This window comes from Ovis aries, chromosome 20, assembly GCF_016772045.2.
Source record: "Ovis aries strain OAR_USU_Benz2616 breed Rambouillet chromosome 20, ARS-UI_Ramb_v3.0, whole genome shotgun sequence".
Taxonomy (NCBI): Eukaryota; Metazoa; Chordata; class Mammalia; order Artiodactyla; family Bovidae; genus Ovis; species Ovis aries.
Genome location: NC_056073.1, coordinates 336,158 through 356,080, shown reverse-complemented (window position 1 = coordinate 356,080; position 19,923 = coordinate 336,158). Strand labels below are relative to the sequence as shown.

General features: G+C 36.6%; 1 protein-coding gene across 2 annotated transcripts in view; it reads left to right on the top strand.

Moving 5' to 3' along the window:
- The window catches only part of KHDRBS2 (KH RNA binding domain containing, signal transduction associated 2), a 796,734-nt gene that overhangs the window by 695,704 nt on the left and 81,107 nt on the right, over window positions 1-19,923 (top strand). For both annotated transcript variants that reach the window (XM_060403569.1, XM_027958372.3), the window contains exon 7: window positions 279-361. In XM_060403569.1, coding sequence (XP_060259552.1) covers window positions 279-361 — 83 coding nt within the window. The remainder of the gene's footprint in view (window positions 1-278; window positions 362-19,923) is intronic.

Sequence of the window (19,923 nt, the reverse complement as noted above, 5' to 3'; positions counted from 1 at the left end):
TAACAAAATATTATGATTTTTTAATTTGTCTTGATCAAAATTCTAAATAAATCCATGAATAGGCATTGATGCTTCAATGATATGTTGAGTTTGGATATTATATATTAAAATTTGGACCATGAAATATTACTCAACATTGCATACACATTGTTTATCTAGTAAAATATGACGTAAAGTGACTAAACAAACATAACAACTAAGTTAAGTTCTCATTAATGAAAAACAGATTAATCAGTTAAACTGTTTGCTAATATATATTTTTATCATTTTTGCCTCAGGGTTATAATGATGGCTACGGGGGTGAATATGATGATGAAATCTATGAGACTTATGACAATAGCTATGCCATCCAAGCACAAAGGTAAAGTATACTTTGTCTAAAGCATCCTTCTCAGGATGATTTCTTATCTTGGTATTTTGTTTCTTGTATCTGAATATTAGCTACATTTTGTGAAAGTTTCTAGCAGTGGATTTAATTTATTGTCCTTCTGAATTATCAAATTATTTACTAGTCTGTGAGAAATATAATGATCTTGCAATTGGTAATAATGAACTAGTAGTATGTAGTTTTAAGACTAGGTGATTATCATATCTAATCAATTCATTATGTGAGTTTATATTTTAAAAATACTGTTAATATTAGAACTTTTTAGTGAATTCATAATTAAGACAATAATAAAAACAAATCTCTTGTCCAGTGGGGCTATATTGCCAGAAATTTAATATTTTATTTTTAAGACAAAACATAGGAAAATATTAGTGTTCTGAAAAGAGAAAAATTCTTAAAACATCTTATGGAATTAAGAATTTATTTCTTTTAACTGATTTTAAAATTTCCAACAAACAAAAGTACAAGAGCAGATAGCTTCACAAACAAACTCTAAAAAACATTTAGAAGAGAACTAACACCTGTCTTTCTGAAATCATTCCAAAAGTCTCAGAGAAAGCAAAACTCCAAAACTCATTCTAGGAGGCCACTAGTACCCTGATACCAATACCAGACAAAGATACTGCAAAAAAAAAAAAAAAAAAAAGAAAAAGAAAAAGAAAATTACTGGCCAATATCACTGATGAAAATAGATGAAAAAACTCCTGTACAAAATACTAGCAAGTTCCATTAAATCATCATACACTATGATCATGTGGTATTTATTCTAGGGATGCAAGGACTTTTCAATATCAACAAATCAATGTTTGATACACCACATCAACACGTTGGAGAATATTAACCATATAATCATTTCAATGGATACAGAAAAAGCTTTTTACAAAATTCAACACTCAGTTATGACAATAACTCTCCAGAAAGTGGGCATATAAGAAGCATGCCTCAACATAATAGAGGCCATATATGACTAATCTACAGCTAACATCATACTCAATGCTGAAAAACTGAAAGGATTTTCTCTAAGATCGGTAACAAGACAAGGATTTCCACTCTTGCACTTTTATTTAGCATAGGTTTGGAAATCTTAGGTTTAGAAATCAGAGATAAAAGAACAGAAATAAAGGGAACACAAATTGGGAGCAGGGGAGTGAAACTGTCGTTGTTTGTATATAATATGATATTATACATAGAAAATCCTAAAGATGCCACCAGACAGCTCAATTCAGTTCAGTTCAGTCACTCAGTTGTGTCTGACGTTTTGCAACTCCACGGACTTCAGCGCACCAGGCTTTCCTCTCCATAACTAACTCTTGGAACTTACTCAAATTCATGTCCATTGAGTCTGTGATGCCATCCAAACATCTCATCCTATGCTGCCCCCTTCTCTTCCCACATTTAATCGTTCCTAGCATCAAGATATTTTCAAATGGCTCAGTTCTTTGCACCAGGTGGCCAAAGTATTGGAGTTTCAGCTTCAAAATCAGTCCTTCCAAGGAATATTCAGGACTGACTTCCTTTAGGATTAACAGGTTAGTTCTCCATGCAGTCCAAGGGACTCTCAAGAGTCTTCTCCAACACCACAGTTCAAAAGCATCAATTCTTCTTTCGTTATAGTCCAACTGTCACATCCATACAGGACTAATGGAAAACCATAGCTTTGACTAGATGGTGACCTTTGTGGGTAAAATAATGTCTCTGCTTTTTAATATACTGTCTAGGTTGGCCGCAGCTTTTCTTCCAGGGAGCAACCATCTTTTAATTTTATGGCTGCAGTCACCATCTGCAGTGATTTTGGAGCCCCCCCAAATAAAGTCTGTCACTGTTTCCATTGTTTCCCCATCTATTTTCCATGAAGTGATGGGACCAGATGCCATGATCTAAGTTTTCTGAATGTTGAGTTTTAAGCCAAATTTTTCACTCTTCCTTCCACTTTTACCAAGAGGTTCTTTAGTTCTTTCTTTTCTGCTAGAAGGGTGGTGCCATCTGCTAATCAATGAATTTGGCTAACTGGTGTTTCAGGATGCAAAATTAACACAGAGAAGTCTGTTGCATTTCTACACATTAACAAAGATGAGAAAGAGAAACCAAGGAAACCATCCAATTGCTGCAATAAATAAATGAATAAATAAATAAATATAATATCCTGGTATAAACCTATCTAAGTGGGCAAAATACTTTTACTCTGAAAACTACAAGAGACTATAAGAAAAATATAAGAAAGAAAGAATGAAAGGAGAAAAGAAAGAAATGATTACACAAATGGATGGAGTAAAAATATATCATGTTCTTGGATTGGAATAATCAATATTGTCAAAATGACTATAGTACCCAAGGGAATCTACAGATTCAATGGTAATCCAATGCCATTTTTCACAGAACTAGAATTTTTTTTAAATCTTAAAATTTCTGTGGAGACGCAGAAGACTTCAAATAGTTAAATAAATATTCAAACAAAAATGGAGCTGGATAAATCAGGCTGCCTGAATTCAGACTATACTACAAAGCTACAGTCATCAAAAGAGTGTGATACTGGCACAAAAACAGAAATAAAGATCAATAGAACAGGGTGGAAAGCCCAGAAATAAACTCAAACATCTAGGTTCAATTAATCTATGAAAAGGGAGGCAAGAATATACAATGAAGAAAAAACCGTCTCTTCAATAAGTGGTGCTAGAAAACTGAATAGCTACATGCTAATGGCATACATAAAAATAAACTCAAAATTGATCAAAGATATAAATGTAAGACCGGATATTATAAAATTATTAGAGGAAAATATATGTAGAATGCTATTTGACATAATAAATATCAATGTACTTTCCCTTCTGTTTCTTAGAGTAAGGGACACAAAAATGAAAATAAACAAATGGGACCTAATCAAAATCAAAATCTTTTGCACAGAAAAGGAAACCTAAGCAAAGGAAAAGACAATCCACAAAATGGGTGAACATATTTGCAAATTATGTGACCAGCAAGGGATTAATCTCAAAAATTTACAAACAGGTCACACAGCTCAATATCATAAAAGTAGCAATGCAAAATGGGCAGAAGATGCTCTTAAACAGACGTTTCTCTGAAGAAAAAAACAGATGGCTAATAGGTGAATGAAAACGTGTTCAACATCACTAATGATTCAGTTCAGTTCAGTTCAGTCCCTCAGTCGTGTCCGACTCTTTGTGACCCCATGAATCACAGCACTCCAGGCCTCCCTGTTCATCACCAACTCCCAGAGTTCACTCAGACTCATGTTCATTGAGTCGGTAATGCCATCCAGCCATCTCATCCTCGGTCGTCCCCTTCTCCTCCTGCCTCCAATCCCTCCCAGCATCAGAGTCTTTTCCAATGAGTCAACCCTTCACATGTGATGGCCAAAGTACTGGATTTTCAGCTTTAGCCTCATTTCTTCCAAGGAAATCCCAGGGCTGATCTCCTTCAGAAGGGACTGGATGGATCTCCTTGGAGTCAAAGGGACTCTCAAGAATCTTCTCCAACACCACAGTTCAAAAGCATCAATTCTTCAGTGCTCAGCCTTCTTCACAGTCCAACTCGCACATCCATATATGACCACTGGGAAAACCATAGCCTTGACTAGACGGACAATAGTTGGCAAAGTAATGTCTCTCCTTTTGAATATGCTATCTAGGTTGGTCATAACTTTTCTTCCAAGGAGTAAGTGTCTTAATTTCATGGCTACAATCACCATCTGCAGTGATTTTGGAGCCCCCCAAAATAAAGTCTGACACTGTTTCCACTATTTCCCCATCTATTTCCCATGGAGTGATGGGACCAGATGCCATGATCTTCATTTTTTTGAATGGTGAGCTTTAAGCCAACTTTTTCGCACTCCTCTTTCACTTACATCAAGAGGCTTTTAAGTTCCTCTTCACGTTCTGCCATCAGCGTGGTGTCATCTGCATATCTGAGGTTATTGATATTTCTCCCAGCAATCTTGATTCCAGCTTGTGCTTCTTCCAGTCAAGTGTTTCTCATGATGTATTCTGCATATAAGTTAAATAAGCAGGGTGACAATATACAGCCTTGACGTACTCCTTTTCCTACTTGGCAACAGACTGTTGTTCCATGTCCAGTTCTAACTGCTGTTTCCTGACCTGCATACAGATTTCTCAAGAGGCAGGTTAGGTGGTCTGGTATTCCCATCTCTTTCAGAATTTTCCACAGTTTATTGTGATCCACACAGTCAAAGGCTTTGGCATAGTCAATAAAGCATAAATGGATGTTTTTCTGGAACTCTCTTGCTTTTTCCATGATCCAGCGGATGATGGCAATTTGCTCTCTGGTTCTTCTGCCTTTTCTAAATCCAGGTTGAACATCAGGAAGTTCACTGTTCACATATGGCTGAAGTCTGGCTTGGAAAATTTTGAGCATCACTTTACTAGCCTGTGAGATGAGTACAATTGTGCAGAATTTTGCGCATTCGTTGCCACTGCCTTTCTTTGGGATTGGAATGAAAACTGACCTTTTCCAGTCCTGTGGCCACTGCTGAGGTTTCCAGCTTTGTTGGCATACTGAGTGCAGCACTTTCACAGTATCATCTTTCAGGATTTGATATAGCTCAAATGGGATGCCATCACCTAGACTAGCTTTGCTTGTAGTGATGCTTTCTAAGGCCCACTTGACTTCACATTCCAGGATGTCTGGCTCTAGGTGACTGATCACACCATCGTGATTATCTGGGTCATGAAAATCTTTTTTGTACTAATGATTCACTTCAGTTCAATCACTCAGTCGTGTTCAACTCTTTGCAACCCCATGAATCACAGCACACCAGGCCTCCCTGTTCATCACCAACTCCTGGAGTTCACTCAGACTCATGTCCATCGTGTCAGTGATGCCATCCAGCCATCTTATCCTCTGTCGTCCCCTTCTCCTCCTGCCTCCAATCCCTCCCAGCATCAGAGTCTTTTCCAATGAGTCAACTCTACGCATGAGGTGGCCAAAATACTGGAGCTTCAGCTTTAGCATCATTCTTTCCAAAGAAATGCCAGGGTTGATCTCCTTCAGAATGGACTGGTTGGATCTCCTTGCAGTCCAAGGGACTCTCAAGAGTCTTCTCCAACACCACAGTTCAAAAGCATTAATTCTTCGGTGCTCAGCCTTCTTCACAGTCCAACTCTCACATCCATACATGACCACAGGAAAAACCATAGCCTTGACTATATGGACCTTAGTCGGCAAAGTAATGTCTCTGCTTTTGAATATGCTATCTATATTGGTCATAACTTTTCTTCCAAGGAGCAAGCGTCTTTTAATTTCATGGCTGCAATCACCATCTGCATTGGTTTTGGAGCTCCCAAAAATAAAGTCTGACAGTTTCCAATGTTCACCCATCTATTTCCCATGAAGTGGTGGGACCGGATGCTGTGATCTTCACTTTCTGAATGTTGAGCTTTAGGCCAAATTTTTTGCTCTCCTCTTTCACTTTCATCAAGAGGCTTTTTAGTTCCTCTCCACTTTCTGTCATAAGGGTGGTGTCATCTGCATATCTGAGGTTATTGCTATTTCTCCCAGCAATCTTGATTCCAGCTTGTGTTTCTTCCAGTCCAGCGTTTCTCATGATGTACTCTGCATAGAAGTTAATAAGCAGGGTGACAATATACAGCCTTGACGTACTCCTTTTCCTCTTTGAAACCAGTCTATTGTTCCATGTCCAGTTCTATCTGCTGCTTCCTGACCTGCATACAGATTTCTCAAGAGGCAGGTCAGGTGGTCTGGTATTCCCATCTCTTTCAGAATTTTCCACAGTTTATTGTGATCCACACAGTCAAAGGCTTAAGGCATTGTCAATAAAGCATGAATAGATGTTTTTCTGAAAGTCTCTTGCATTTTCCATGATCCAGCAGATGTTGGCAATTTGATCTCTGGTTCCTCTGCCTTTTCTAAAACCAGCTTGAACGTCAGGGAGTTCACGGTTCACGTATTGCTGAAGCCTGGCTTGGAGAATTTTGGACATTACTTTACTAGTGTGTGAGATTAGTGCAATTGTGTAGTAGTTTGAGCATTCTTTGGCATTGCCTTTCTTTGGGATTGGAATGAAAATGGACGTTTTCCAGTCCTGTGGCCACTGCTGAGTTTTCCAATTTGCTGGCGTATTGAGTGTAGGACTTTCACAGCATCATCTTTCAGGATTTGAAAGAACTCAACTGGAATTTCATCACCTCCACTGGTTTTCTTCGTAGCGATGCTTTCCAAGGCCCACTTGACTTCACATTCCAGAATGTTTGGCTCTAGATGAGTGATCACACCTCATGATTATCTGGGTTGTGAAAATCTTTTTTGTACAGTTCTTCTGTGTATTCTTGCCACCTCTTCTTAATATCTTCTACTTCTGTTAGGTCCAGACCATTTTTGTCCTTTATCAAGCCATCTTTGCATGAAATGTTCCCTTGGTATCTCTAATTTTCTTGAAGAGATCTCTAGTCTTTCCCATTCTGTTCTTTTCCTCTATTTCTTTGCATTGATCGCTGAAGAAGGCTCTCTTATCTCTTCTTGCTATTCTTTGGAACTCTGCATTCAGTGCTTATATCTTTCCTTTTCTCCTTTGCTTTTCACCTCTCTTCTTTTCACAGCTATTTGTAAGGCCTCACCAGACAGCCGTTTTGCTCTTTTTCATTTCTTTTCCATGGGGATTCCATGGTCTTGATTCCTGTCTCTTGTAAAATGTCACGAACCTCATTCCATAGTTCATCAGGCACTCTATCTATCAGATCTAGGCCCTTAAATCTATTTCTCACTTCCACTGTATAATCATAAGGGATTTGATTTAGGTCATACCTGAATGCTCTAGCGGTTTTCCCTATTTTCTTCAATTTCAGTCTGAATTTGGTAATCAGGAGTTCATGTTCTGAGCCACTGTCAGCTCCTGGTCTTACTTTTGTTGACTGTATAGAGCTTCTCCATCTTTGGCTGCATAGAATGCAATCAGTCTGATTTCAGTGTTGACCATCTGGTGATGTCCATATGTAGAGTCTTCTCTTGTGTTGTTGGAAGAGGGTGTTTGCTATGACCAGTGCATTTTCTTGGTACAACTCTATTAGTCTTTGCCCTGCTTCATTCCACATTCCAAGGCCAAATTTGCTTGTTACTCCAGGTGTTTCTTGACTTCCTACTTTTTCATTCCAGTCCCCTATAATGAAAAGGACATCTTTTTTGGGTGTTAGTTCTAAAAGGTCTTGTAGGTCTTCAATGATTAGAGAAATGCTAATCAAAACTACAAGGAGGTATCGCCTCACATCAGTCAGAATTGGTATTACCAAAAAATACTTGTCAACAATAAATGCTGGAGAGGGTGTGGAGAAAAGGGAGTCCTCCTACACAGTTGGTGGGAATGTAAATTGGTGAAACCACTATTGAGTATAATAAGAAAGTCCCTTAAGAAACTGAAAGAGCTACCATATTATCTAGCAATCCCACTCCCAGGCTTATATCCAGAGAAAACCATGATTTGAATGGATGCATGTATTCCAATGCTTATTGCAATAGCCAAGACATGGAAGCAACATGAATGCCTATTGACAGAAAATAGATGAGTAAATAAAGAAAAATTCATACATATATGCAATAGAATATTACTCAGCTTAAAAAGAATCAAATGATCTAATTTGCATCAACACGAATAGATTGGAGATTATCATACTAATTGAAGTAAGCCAGGCAAAACAAACATCATTGAGACTAATTATACACACAATCTAAAATAAATTATAGAAATGAATGTATTTACAATACAGAAACAGAATCACAGACTTAGAGAATGAATTTATGGTTACCAGGGGTGAAGAGTTCAGGGAGGGAGAGTTTGGAAATTTGGGATTGACATGTACATATTGCTGCATTTAAAATGGATAACCAACATGAAGGCTCTTGAGAGTCCCTTGGATTTCAAGGAGATCAAACAAGTCAATCCTAAAGGAAACCAATCCTGAATATTCATTGGAAGGACTGATATTGAAGCTGAAGCTCCAATAATTTGGCCACCTTATGCTAAGAACCAACTCATTAGAAATGACCCTGATGCTGGGAAAGATTGAAGGCAGGAGCAGAAGGGGACAACAGAAGATGAGGTGGTTGGATGGCATCACTGACTCAATGGTCATAAATTTGAGCAAGCTCTAGGTGTTGGTGATGGACAAGGAAGCCTGGGGTGCTGCAGTCCATGGGATTGCAAAGAGTTGGACATGATGGAATGGCTGAACTGTACTAAATGAACATGAACCTACTGTGTAGCACACGAAACTCTGTTCAATATTATACAGTAACCTAAATGGGAAAAGAGTTTGAAAAATAATAGATGCATACATATGTATAACTGAATCACTTTTCTCTACACCTGAAAATAATGCAATGTTAATCAACTCTAATATAATATGCTTTTAAGAAAGTGAATTACAGGCTCAATATATGAATTTTAGGATGCAAATAGTCAGTCTGTAGAAATTGTATTTCTTCGAACCTTTCCCTTCATTTTTTTGTTCAAATAACCTGCAATTCTTACCTAGAGAAAACGTATTTTCATAAAAATTTCATATGAAGGAACTGGAGGGGTCATCAACAATAAAAGGGAATTACAATTTAAAAAAAAAAAAACAAGCAAAGAAAGAATTATTCCCTTTCTTAATGAATATCTTATAAATCTGTCTATATATACTCACAATCTGTGATAAAATTAATTTCTACTTTTTGAAAGTTTGACTTATTGAAGTATTATATTTACATATGGTAAAATTTGTCCATCTAGGCTACAGTTGTTGTACAAGTCTGACCAATACAATCCATTATTATCCCAACATTATGATATAGGGCTTTTTAATCAACCCCAATATTTCCATAGTGGTCTTTAGGGTCAACATTTTCCACACCCGAGGCCCTGGGAACCATTATTCACTTTGTCAGTATAGTTTTCTACAATGTCATATAAGAAGAACCAATAAAAAGTATAGAATTCTTAATCTGCCTTCTTATTCACTCCATATCTATTCATGTTGTTGTGTGTATTAGTGTTCTTTTTGTTTTTACTATGGTGTGGCATTTCACTGCAAGGATGTACCAGTGTCCTCATTCACCAGTTTAAGGACATTTGAGTTATTTCTATGTTTTGTAATTATGAATAAAGTTGGTATAAAACAAATACATCTTTAGAAAAGTAAATCATGTATTATTTTTTCTGAAAATAAATTACAAATTTCATGGGCAAGTAGGAATCCATGTGATTATTAGCTAAATGTTTCACCCCATATATGATTCACAGAAACACAATAGGACTAATTGTCATAAAATCATGATAACACTGATCATTTACTAATCAGTTTATTGGCACCCAAAAAGATTTGAATGCATTAAGTAATATTTGGAGGAGGGAAATGGCAAAGAAAGAAACCACTTTAAGTTCATTAAGTAGTGGAGGACATCTACATAGTGAATGTTTTATGGGCTGAGAGACAGCATAGTGAAAGGACTGACAGGGAATTCTACTTAGGGAAACCACTTTAGACAATTAGAAAAAAAAAAAAAAAACTCATGTGAACATATGCCTGTAAAGCTCAATGTAACTTAAGATATTACTAAGGAAATGACCATTTTCAACTTTGAGTTCTTGATTACTTTGTAGCAGGGTAAATAAAAGAGGCATCATGGACCAAGAGCTACTGCTTCAGGTAATAAGTTAATTGTTCCAACTACACATTGGAATTCAGCAGTTACTTGCATGGGGGAGAACCTTTGCATCACATCACAAACCCTAAATAGATTACTGTATGCAAATTGGCTATTTAAAATACTTGGTAATATCTTAAATCAAATTTATAATTCATCACTGTATATTAGTGCAAAAGAACAGTGATAATAAAGTTCTGTACCATGTTTCAGAAACTGTTGGCAAAAAACATAATTACCACATACTGTGAACACTGCTAAAATAGAGTAAAATGATTTCTTTATGTAGCTCTACAGTTACATTCAACTTGTAGAAATTTGGGAATGACTTTCTGCATCTTTATTCTGGTTAGATTTATTGGATTTGGTTTACTCTAATAAACAAAGAAGAAAAAAATTGGAGATTATAATAACTTATCTTGAATGTTTGAAAAGTGAATACTAGAATAATTGAATATAATTATGAATAAAATTTGGCTTCCCCAGTGTCTCAGCAGGAAAGAAACTGCCTGCAATGCAGAAAATGCATAAGATGTGAGTTCAATCCTTGACTCAGGAATATCCCCTGGAGGAGGGCAGGGCAACCCACTCCAATATTCTTGTCTGCAGAATCCCTTGGATAGAGGAGCCTGGTTGCCTACAGTCCATAAGATTGCAAAGGGTCTGACTGAAGTAACTGAATACACACACACGTATAAAATTAAATGGCTATATAGAGTAACCTGAAAATCACTTTGTATTTATGAAATATAATTTATATGTAAAATATATTTTCTATGCACTCTACTACCTTCTCTTTTCCATTTCTTATCCATTCAATATTTTATGGATAAATTATTCCCACATTCCTACACCAAGTTCAGAAACCAATACTTCTGAAGTCTTTTGTTAAATCTATATTTGTGAATAATCTGTTTCTTTGCTGAATTTCTCAGCATCATATCTTTATTTCTTTGCAACATTTCTCTCTCTGCCTTGTGCTGGGATTATTTATGTACCTGTCCCTTTTCACTCTAACTACTTGCCTATAATCCTAGTCTCATACATCCTCTTGTCTTTCACAACATCTATCTTTGAGCATTTCATGATGCATGTTCCGAACAGATGATCATAGAAAGCATGGATGTGAGACCTGAGAGGTATCTACAAGATCGGGATAAAAAACAAAAGCCTTATCCCTCAAAGAGAATACAATATTTGGAATTACATGTATCATTTTTACCAACAAAATATTTATGTATTTCTGAGATATCTTAGTGCTAAAGCAGAAAGAAAAAGGTCATGAAATTAACTACAGTGATATTAGTACTTTGTATGCAATAATAATTAAGCACTTGTTAAATGATTACTTGTGCCAGAGAGTATAGTCACCATACAGTGACAATACATATTTTTCAGTTTGTAAATATATTTTAACATTTTCTCCTAAGAATGTGTTGGAGAAGGAGTCATGTGCAAGCTGCATATATACATAAATTACTATAAGTGAAACAACTATTATAGACTAAACCAGTATTAAGAATTAGAAATAAAAGTTTACTTTCTACAAAAATCAGTTTGAAATTGGTTCTGTTTTCAGCTGGTGGTTCTTTAATTGGACTTTTTAAAGTATTGTTAGAATGGCATTGAAACATGTATAATATCACATGTGAAACGAGTCGCCAGTCTAGGTTCGATGCATGATACTAGATGAATGTGGCTGGTGCACTGAGACGACCTAGAGGGATGGTATGCGGAGGGAGGAGGTAGGGGGTTTCAGGATGGGGAACACGTGTATACCTATGGCGGATTCATGTTGATGTATGGCAAAACCAATACAATATTGTAAAGTAATTAACCTCCAATTAAAATAAATACATTTATATTAAAAAATAAAGTATTGTTTAGATTTATGGAGACAAATGGAGAAAGCTTTTAAAGAAATATGTGATCGTAAAGCATCTCCATTATTTACAAGTAATATGGATATTATTTTGACACTGTAGTGGTAAAATCAGAAGAAACACTGATTTAGAACTTTGAAGGTAAAACTATAGGTTTTGTGTGACTTAGCAGAACTGTGATAAAAGGAAAAAAATATTTAGATAAAATGGGTTTTAATTGACTAGTTACTCAGCACAAGTGAATACAGAATTTGTGGAGATTATAAAATCAGATTTGGCAGTTGCCTAAATGGAATAATTATTTCATTTTTAGTAGAGAACCTAAAGGAAGTTCACAAAGTAACAGCCCTACAAATGTTAACCTGGAGTTCAGAAACTATAAAACATCAATTAGCCCCCAACTGTCTTGTAAGATGTTGTTAATTCGTTGTGGAAAATTTCAAAAGGATCATAAAAGGGGCTTTACTAAAAATTCCTTAGGAGGCAGTTCAACTAAATAACATGTTAAGGTCTGATAAAGATGAAAGTGATATGGAGGGTTTCCAATCATCTTTTTCTCTTTTCCTGCATCTATGAGAAGGAAAAGTAAAGAAATAGATTTATAAGATTACTGTACAAGTTTCAAATTGCAGGTCTACTGTTACAGTTTCCAGGGAAGCTTAATTACTTGAATTCTATGGCTTGAGACAAACTACATCCTGTGATCAACACCTTTAATTAGATCAAATATTAAATTCTGTTTATGTTCTGATATTTTATTTTTTGTTACTCCTCAGTCATTAACATTTTCAGAATTCAGTCCTCCATAATTACATAAATTCACAAGTCTTTACCAACAATTTTTTTTTTCCCCAACACAAACAAAACTCTACACCAAATCAAATAGATAGAGAAAAAAAGTAACTTTCATGTACTTAGAGGCAAATAGTAATTTTGCAAATGAAAGTCAAAAGACCAACTCTGATCTTTAATTCTTATAAGATTTTAACTTGAATGTGAAATGTTAAGATTTTGTATTCAACATATAAATTTTTATATATTTCTGTATAACAAAGATTTTTTGGTAGCATTAAAAAAAGATTTTGTAATTTTTAAATATAAATTTCTAAGTGCAGAATTGTAATAGGCAAATATAAAAATGAAAGACTTTGCTTTCCTTGAAGTATGATCAAATGTTTAATTCACACAAACTAGGAAAATAATCCTCTTTAGATTAATGGAGGAATATGCTAGGGGAGGAAAGATAAAGGTCCATCTCACATATATTAGACAATAGTTTACAAAGTTTTCTAGAAATGAGACCCTCTTGGAATATTTACAACTGTCAGGTGAAAAATGAGACAAATTATGAAAGTTTAAAGAGAGCTTAATGAGGAAACCCTTTTAGAGTATATCACGGGGCAAGGTGTTTACCACCAAAATCCAGGAATGGAAGGAAGATGGAAAACTGTCAGAGAGCTGTCCTAACAGAAAAGGCTCCTCTCCTTTGAATCAGAGTGGCAGCCATGGCCAACCAACATAGAAGAAGCTCAGGTGTTCATATCCTGACCTCACTTTGCTCCCATTGGCTGAACCCATTAGGAGACAAAGGACAAGAAACTGAGTAGATGAAGTTGCCAGCAGTCATCTTGGGTATAGAGCAGGGTGAAGGGAAGGGTAGAAGAAGGGGATGAAAATGGAAGAGACCTTACACAACATCCACAATGATTATCAAACTTTGATGACAGTTCATTGTATATATTAGTGTCAGTTGCTTGACGATATAATGACCTGCATTTGCTATGGAAACAGCAGTGCTTTTAAATTTGTATTTTATTAATTATAAAGAATTTATACTAAAAAAGTCACAATATACATGAACATAAAGCTATACATTTGTGAACTAATATCTTCTTGAATCCCCTGGCACAGGTTAGCTCCTTTGAGAGTCAGGGCACCCATGGTGGAGACCACTGTTCTGTTGTTCAGAGGCTGCTTGGAACTCATGATTCATGATAACTAGCATTAGTTTTGTGCTGGTTTCTATGCTAATTGTCTAGGACTTTATTTCATTTAATCCTTGCAATACCATGAGGCAGAAAAAAAAATGAAGCTTAAAAATGTTAAATGACTTACCCTTGTTCATAAAGTAGTGAATGTTGGCTTCAAAATCATATCTGCTAACTCCAGATGCTTGAGATATAAAGACTGATAAATACTGTCTGAAAAATTAAATTGATTTATTGATTCAACAGACTTGATATACAAATAATCCAGAGAGAACATGCTTTAAAATAATAACAATATAGTGAGGTATTTGCATGGTTTTCAAAGGGCTCTGACCAAAGGATACTAATAAGCAGGAAAAAATAAAATTGCTTAGCTATTGTGTTTAGGCTATAAGTTTAATGTCAGCCATGGTATTTGATATTTCACAGGAATCTGCAGTGTTAGGTCTATGAATTGGATGTGGTCATGTAGGAGATGGCAAGATTGAACATTGACATCTTAGGAATCACTGAACTAAAATGGACTGTAATGAATGAATTTAATTCAGATTTACATTATATTTAATATTGTGGGCAAGAATCCCTTAAAAGAAATATTAGCCCTTAGAGTAGCCTTATAGTCAACAAGAGTCCAAAATGCAGTACTTGAGTGAAACCTCAAAAACAGCAGAATGACCTTGGTTCATTTCCAAAGCAAAGCATTCAGCATCACAGTAATCCAAGTCTATGCCCCAACCACTGATGCTGAAGAAGCAGAAGTTGACCAGTGCTGTGACGATATACAACATCTTCTAGAATTCACACACACACACACACACACACACACACACACACACACATCCTTTGTATCATAGGCGATTGAAATGTACAAGTAGGAAATCAAAATATACCCAGAATAACAGGCAAGTTTGGCCTTGTGGTACAAAGTAAAGCAGGGGAAAGGCTTACAGTTTTGTCAAGAGAACACACTGGTCATAGCAAACGCTCTTTTATTAACACAAAAGATGATTCTACGCATGGACATCATCAGATGTTCAATACTGAAATCAAATTGATTATATTTTTTGCTGTTGAAGATGGAGAAGCTTTATATAGTCAGCAAAAACAAGACCTGGAGCTGACTGTAGCTCAGATCATGTGCTCCTCATTGCTACTTTAGGCATAAATCAAAGAAAGTAGGGAAAATCAATGGACCATTCAGGTATGGCATAAATCAAATTCCTATGATTATACAGTGGAGGTAATGAAGAGATTCAAGGGATTAGACTGGTAGACAGAGAGCCTGAAGAACTATGCATAAAACTTAGTAACATTGTACAGGAGGATGTGACCAAAACTACATCAAAGAAAAAGAAATGCAGGAGACAAAGTAGTTGTCTGAGTAAGCTTTGCAAATAGCTGAGGAAAGTAGAAAGTGAAAGGAAAGGGAGAATGGGAAAGGTATACCCAACTGAATGCAGAGTTCCAAAGAACATCAAGGAGAAATAAGAAGGCCTTTTTAAGTAAACGATGCAAAAAATAGAAGAAAACAATAGAATGGGAAAGACTAGAGATCTCTTCAAGAAAATTGGAGATATCAAGGAATATTTCATGTAAGGATGGGCACAATAAAGAACAGAAATGGTAAGGACTTAATAGAAACAGAAGACATTAAGAACAGGTGACATGAATACACAGAATAACTGCATAATAATAATAATAATAATAATAATAATAATAATAATGTCCCCTATTACCACAATGGTATGTTATTCCACCTAGAAGCCCGGAGTGTGAAGTCAAGTGGGCCTTGGGCAGAACAAAGCTAGTGGGGGTAGTGGAATTCCATCTAAGCTATTTAAAATCCTAAATGTGAGGCTGTTAAAGTGCTGCACTCAGGACTAGGAAAGGTCAGTTTTAATTCCAAATCCAAGGAAGGGTAATGTCAAAGAATGTTGAAACTACAGTACAATTTCATTCATTTTACATGCTAGAAAGGTCATGCTCAGAATTTTTCAATCTGGACTTCAGCAGTCTGTGAACCAAAAACTGCCAGATATACAAGCTGGGTTTAGAGAAGGCAGAGGAACCAGAGATCAAATTGCCAACATTCACTGGATCATGGAAAAAAAAAAAAAGAATTCCAGAAAAACATCTACTTCTGCTTCATTGACTACTCTATAGCCTTAGACTGTGTGGATCACAAAAACCTGTGGAAAATTCTTAAAGAGATGGGAATACCAGACCACCTTACTTGTCTCCTGAGAAACCTGTATGCAGGTCAAGAAGCAAGAAAACCAGAAGTGGAACAACAGACTAGTTCAAAATTGGGAAAGTAGTGTGACAAGGCTGTATATTGTAACCTTGTTTATTTAGCTCACATGCAGTGTACATCATGTAAAATACTGGGCTGGGTGAATCACAAGCTGGAATCAAGATTGCTGGAAGAAATATCAACAACCACAGTTATGCAGATGATACAACTCTAATAGCAGAAAGTGAAGAGGAACTAAAAAGTCTCCTGATGAGAATGAAAGACTCATCCTTATTTTGTAATTCAGTTCTCTTATGTCTTAAACTACAGTCAGCAATGAGTTTGAACTTACAGATTTTTTTTTTATTTTAGATATTTCCTCATTCATGGCTTTCTCACACAACTACAGACTTCTACACAGACAGTGGGTCTGGTGCTGTTTGAAAATATCTCACCAGAGGGGGAACCCCGATCTTTCAGATCTTTTTTTTTTTTTAATTTCTATTTTTACTTTATTTTGCTTTACAATACTGTATTGGTTTTTCCATACATTGACATGAATCCACCACGGGTGTACATGCATTCCCAAACATGAACCCCCCTCCCACCTCTCTCCCCATAACATCTCTCTGGGTCATCCCCATAAAAGCAAAAATAAACAAATGGGATATAATTAAAATTAAAAGCTTCTGCACAACAAAGGAAAATATAAGCAAGGTGAAAAGACAGCCTTCTGAATGGGAGAAAATAATAGCAAATGAAGCAACTGACAAACAACTAATCTCAAAAATATACAAGCAACTTATGCAGCTCAATTCTAGAAAAATAAATGACCCAATCAAAAAATGGGAACCCAGATCTTGATACACACTACTCTTCTGTTATTATCATATGACATATGCATGATGATGTGATCACTAATCTAGAACGAGACATCTTGGAATGTGAAGTCAAGTGGGCCTTAGAAAGCATCACTACGAACAAAGCTAGTGGAGGTGATGGAATACCAATTGAGCTGTTTCAAAACCTGAAAGATGATGCTGTGAAAGTGCTACACTCAATATGTCAGCAAATTTGGAAAACTCAGCAGTGGCCACAGAACTGGAAAAGATCAGTTTTCATTCCAATCCCAAAGAAAGGCAATGCCAAAGAATGCTCAAACTACCGCACAATTGCACTCATCTCACATGCTACTAAAGTAATGCTCAAAATTCTCCACGCCAGGGTTCAGCAATACGTGAACCATGAACTCCCTGACGTTCAAGCTGGTTTTAGAAAAGGCAGAGGAACCAGAGATCAAATTTTCAACATCTGCTGGATCATGGGAAAAGCAAGAGACTTCCAGAAAAACATCTATTCATGCTTTATTGACTATGCCAATGCCTTTGGCTGTGTGGATCACCATAAACTGTGGAACATTCTGAAAGAGATGGGAATACCAGACCACCTGATCTGCCTCTTGAGAAATCTGTATGCAGGTCAGGAAGCAACAGTTAGAACTGGACATGGAACAATGACTGGTTCCAAAGAGGAAAAGGAGTGCATCAAGGCTGTATATTGTTACCCTACTTATTTAACTCATATGCAGAGTACATCATGAGAAACGCTGGACTGGAAGAAACGCAAGCTGGAACCAAGATTGCTGGGAGAAATATCAATAACTTCAGATATGCAGATGACACCACCCTTATGCAGAAAGTGAAGAGGAGCTAAAAGTCTCTTGATGAAAGTGAAAGAGGAGAGTGAAAAAGTTGGCCAAAAGCTCAACATTCAGAAAACGAAGATCATGGCATCTGGTCCCATCACTCCATGAGAAATAGATGGGGTAACAGTGGAAACAGTGTCAGACTTTATTTTGGGGGGCTCCAAAATCACTGCAGATGGTGATTGCAGCCATGGAATTAAAAGACACCTACTCCTTGGAAGAAAAGTTATGACCAATATAGATAGCATATTCAAAAGCAGAGACATTACTTTGCTGACTAAGGTCCGTCTATTCAAGGCTATGGTTTTACCTGCAGTCATGTATGGCTGTGAGAGTTGGACTGTGAAGAAGGCTGAACGCTGAAGAATTTACGCTTTTGAACTGTAGTGTTGGAGAAGACTCTTGAGAGTCCCTTGGACTGCAAGGAGATCCAACCAGTCCATTCTGAAGGAGATCAACCCTGGCATTTCTTTGGAAAGAATGATGCTAAAACTGAAAATGCAGTACTTTGGCCACTTCATGAAAAGGGTTGACTCATTGGAAAAGACTCTGATGCTGGGAGGGATTGGAGGCAGGAGGAGAAGGGGCGACCGAGGATAAGATGGCTGGATGGCATCACGAACTCGATGTACATGAGTCTGAGTGAACTCCGGGAGATGGTGATGAACAGGGAGGCCTGGCATGCTGCGATTCATGGGGTCGCAAAGAGTTAGACACGACTGAGCGACTGAACTGAACTGAACTGAATATTTATTTGAAGTATCTAAGATAACTGATATTTTTAGAAAAGAAGCAACGAGTTTTTTAAGATTATTCATTATGTGTTTATTGTATTTTTGTTAATTTAATGTTAATGATATTGTAACTATTTGTCTAAATAGTTTGTATATAAATTATGCATTAAGGTGCATTTCATAAGACTCTAACAAGAGTAAGAAAAATAATTTTCCCTGTTTATTTGAATAACAAGTTTCCCAAGAGGACTTAAGGAAGCATCCAGTTAGTACCCGAAACCTGCTCAATCAGTTGCTGAAATCAGCACATGTCAGCAAATTCATTTAGATTTATAGACACACCTCAACATGAATCCAGAGAATACAATGGCAACACACTCCAGTACTCTTTCTTGGAAAATCCCATGGGCAGAGGAGCCTGGTAGGCTGCCGTCTATGGGGTCGCTAAGGTTCAGACACGACTGAGAGACTTCACTTTCACTTTCATGCATTGGAGAAGGAAATGGCAACCCACTCCAGTGTTCTTGCCTGGAGAACCCCAGGGACGGGGGAGCCTGGTGGGCTGCCATCTATGGGGTCGCACAGAGTCAGACACAATTGAAGCGACTTAGCAGCAGCAGCAACATCAATCAGGAATGTAGTAAGCAAACCATGTGCAATCAGAGCTTCAGAAATGTGTAATATGAGATCAGCTTAGACTCTTGAAGAACCTTATATGTTTCACAAGGCAAGTTAAAGAATCCAGGGTGAAATTCTGGCTTACATGGTAGATAAAGAAGTTTAGTTTCACCAAAAAAAAAAAAAAAAAGAATATATATATATGTATGTATGTATGTATTCAACAAATAGTTAATCAACATACTTAAGGGGTCATGGATGTTCATGAATGTGTGTCATTGTCAAGGTGTAACAATAAACCTGTTGCAAACTGGAAAGAATGTACTCTGTCTAAAGCAACCATCTCTTGTTCAACTTTAGGATATTGTGTCCACGTGGTCCATGTATGGTAAAGGACTCAGTACTGTTCTTTATTTTATCCAAAGAAAATCTGGAAGTCCAGTTTTTCTTGTTATTATTCCTACATAACAGACCTCTTCAAAACCAACTGGTACAAGTTTACCATCTTTATTATCTTGAGGATTTTTCACATCAGGAATATTAACAAGGCACAGGAGGTGTGAGTTTCTTCTACTTTCCTGTGTCTGGGACCTTATCTGGGAAGTCTAATAAGGTAAGACTGGGAGCTAGAATCATCTGGACATTCCTTTAGCAGCTGATGTTATATGTCTGTTGGTATCTTAATTGCGGCTGCTGTTTGAAATA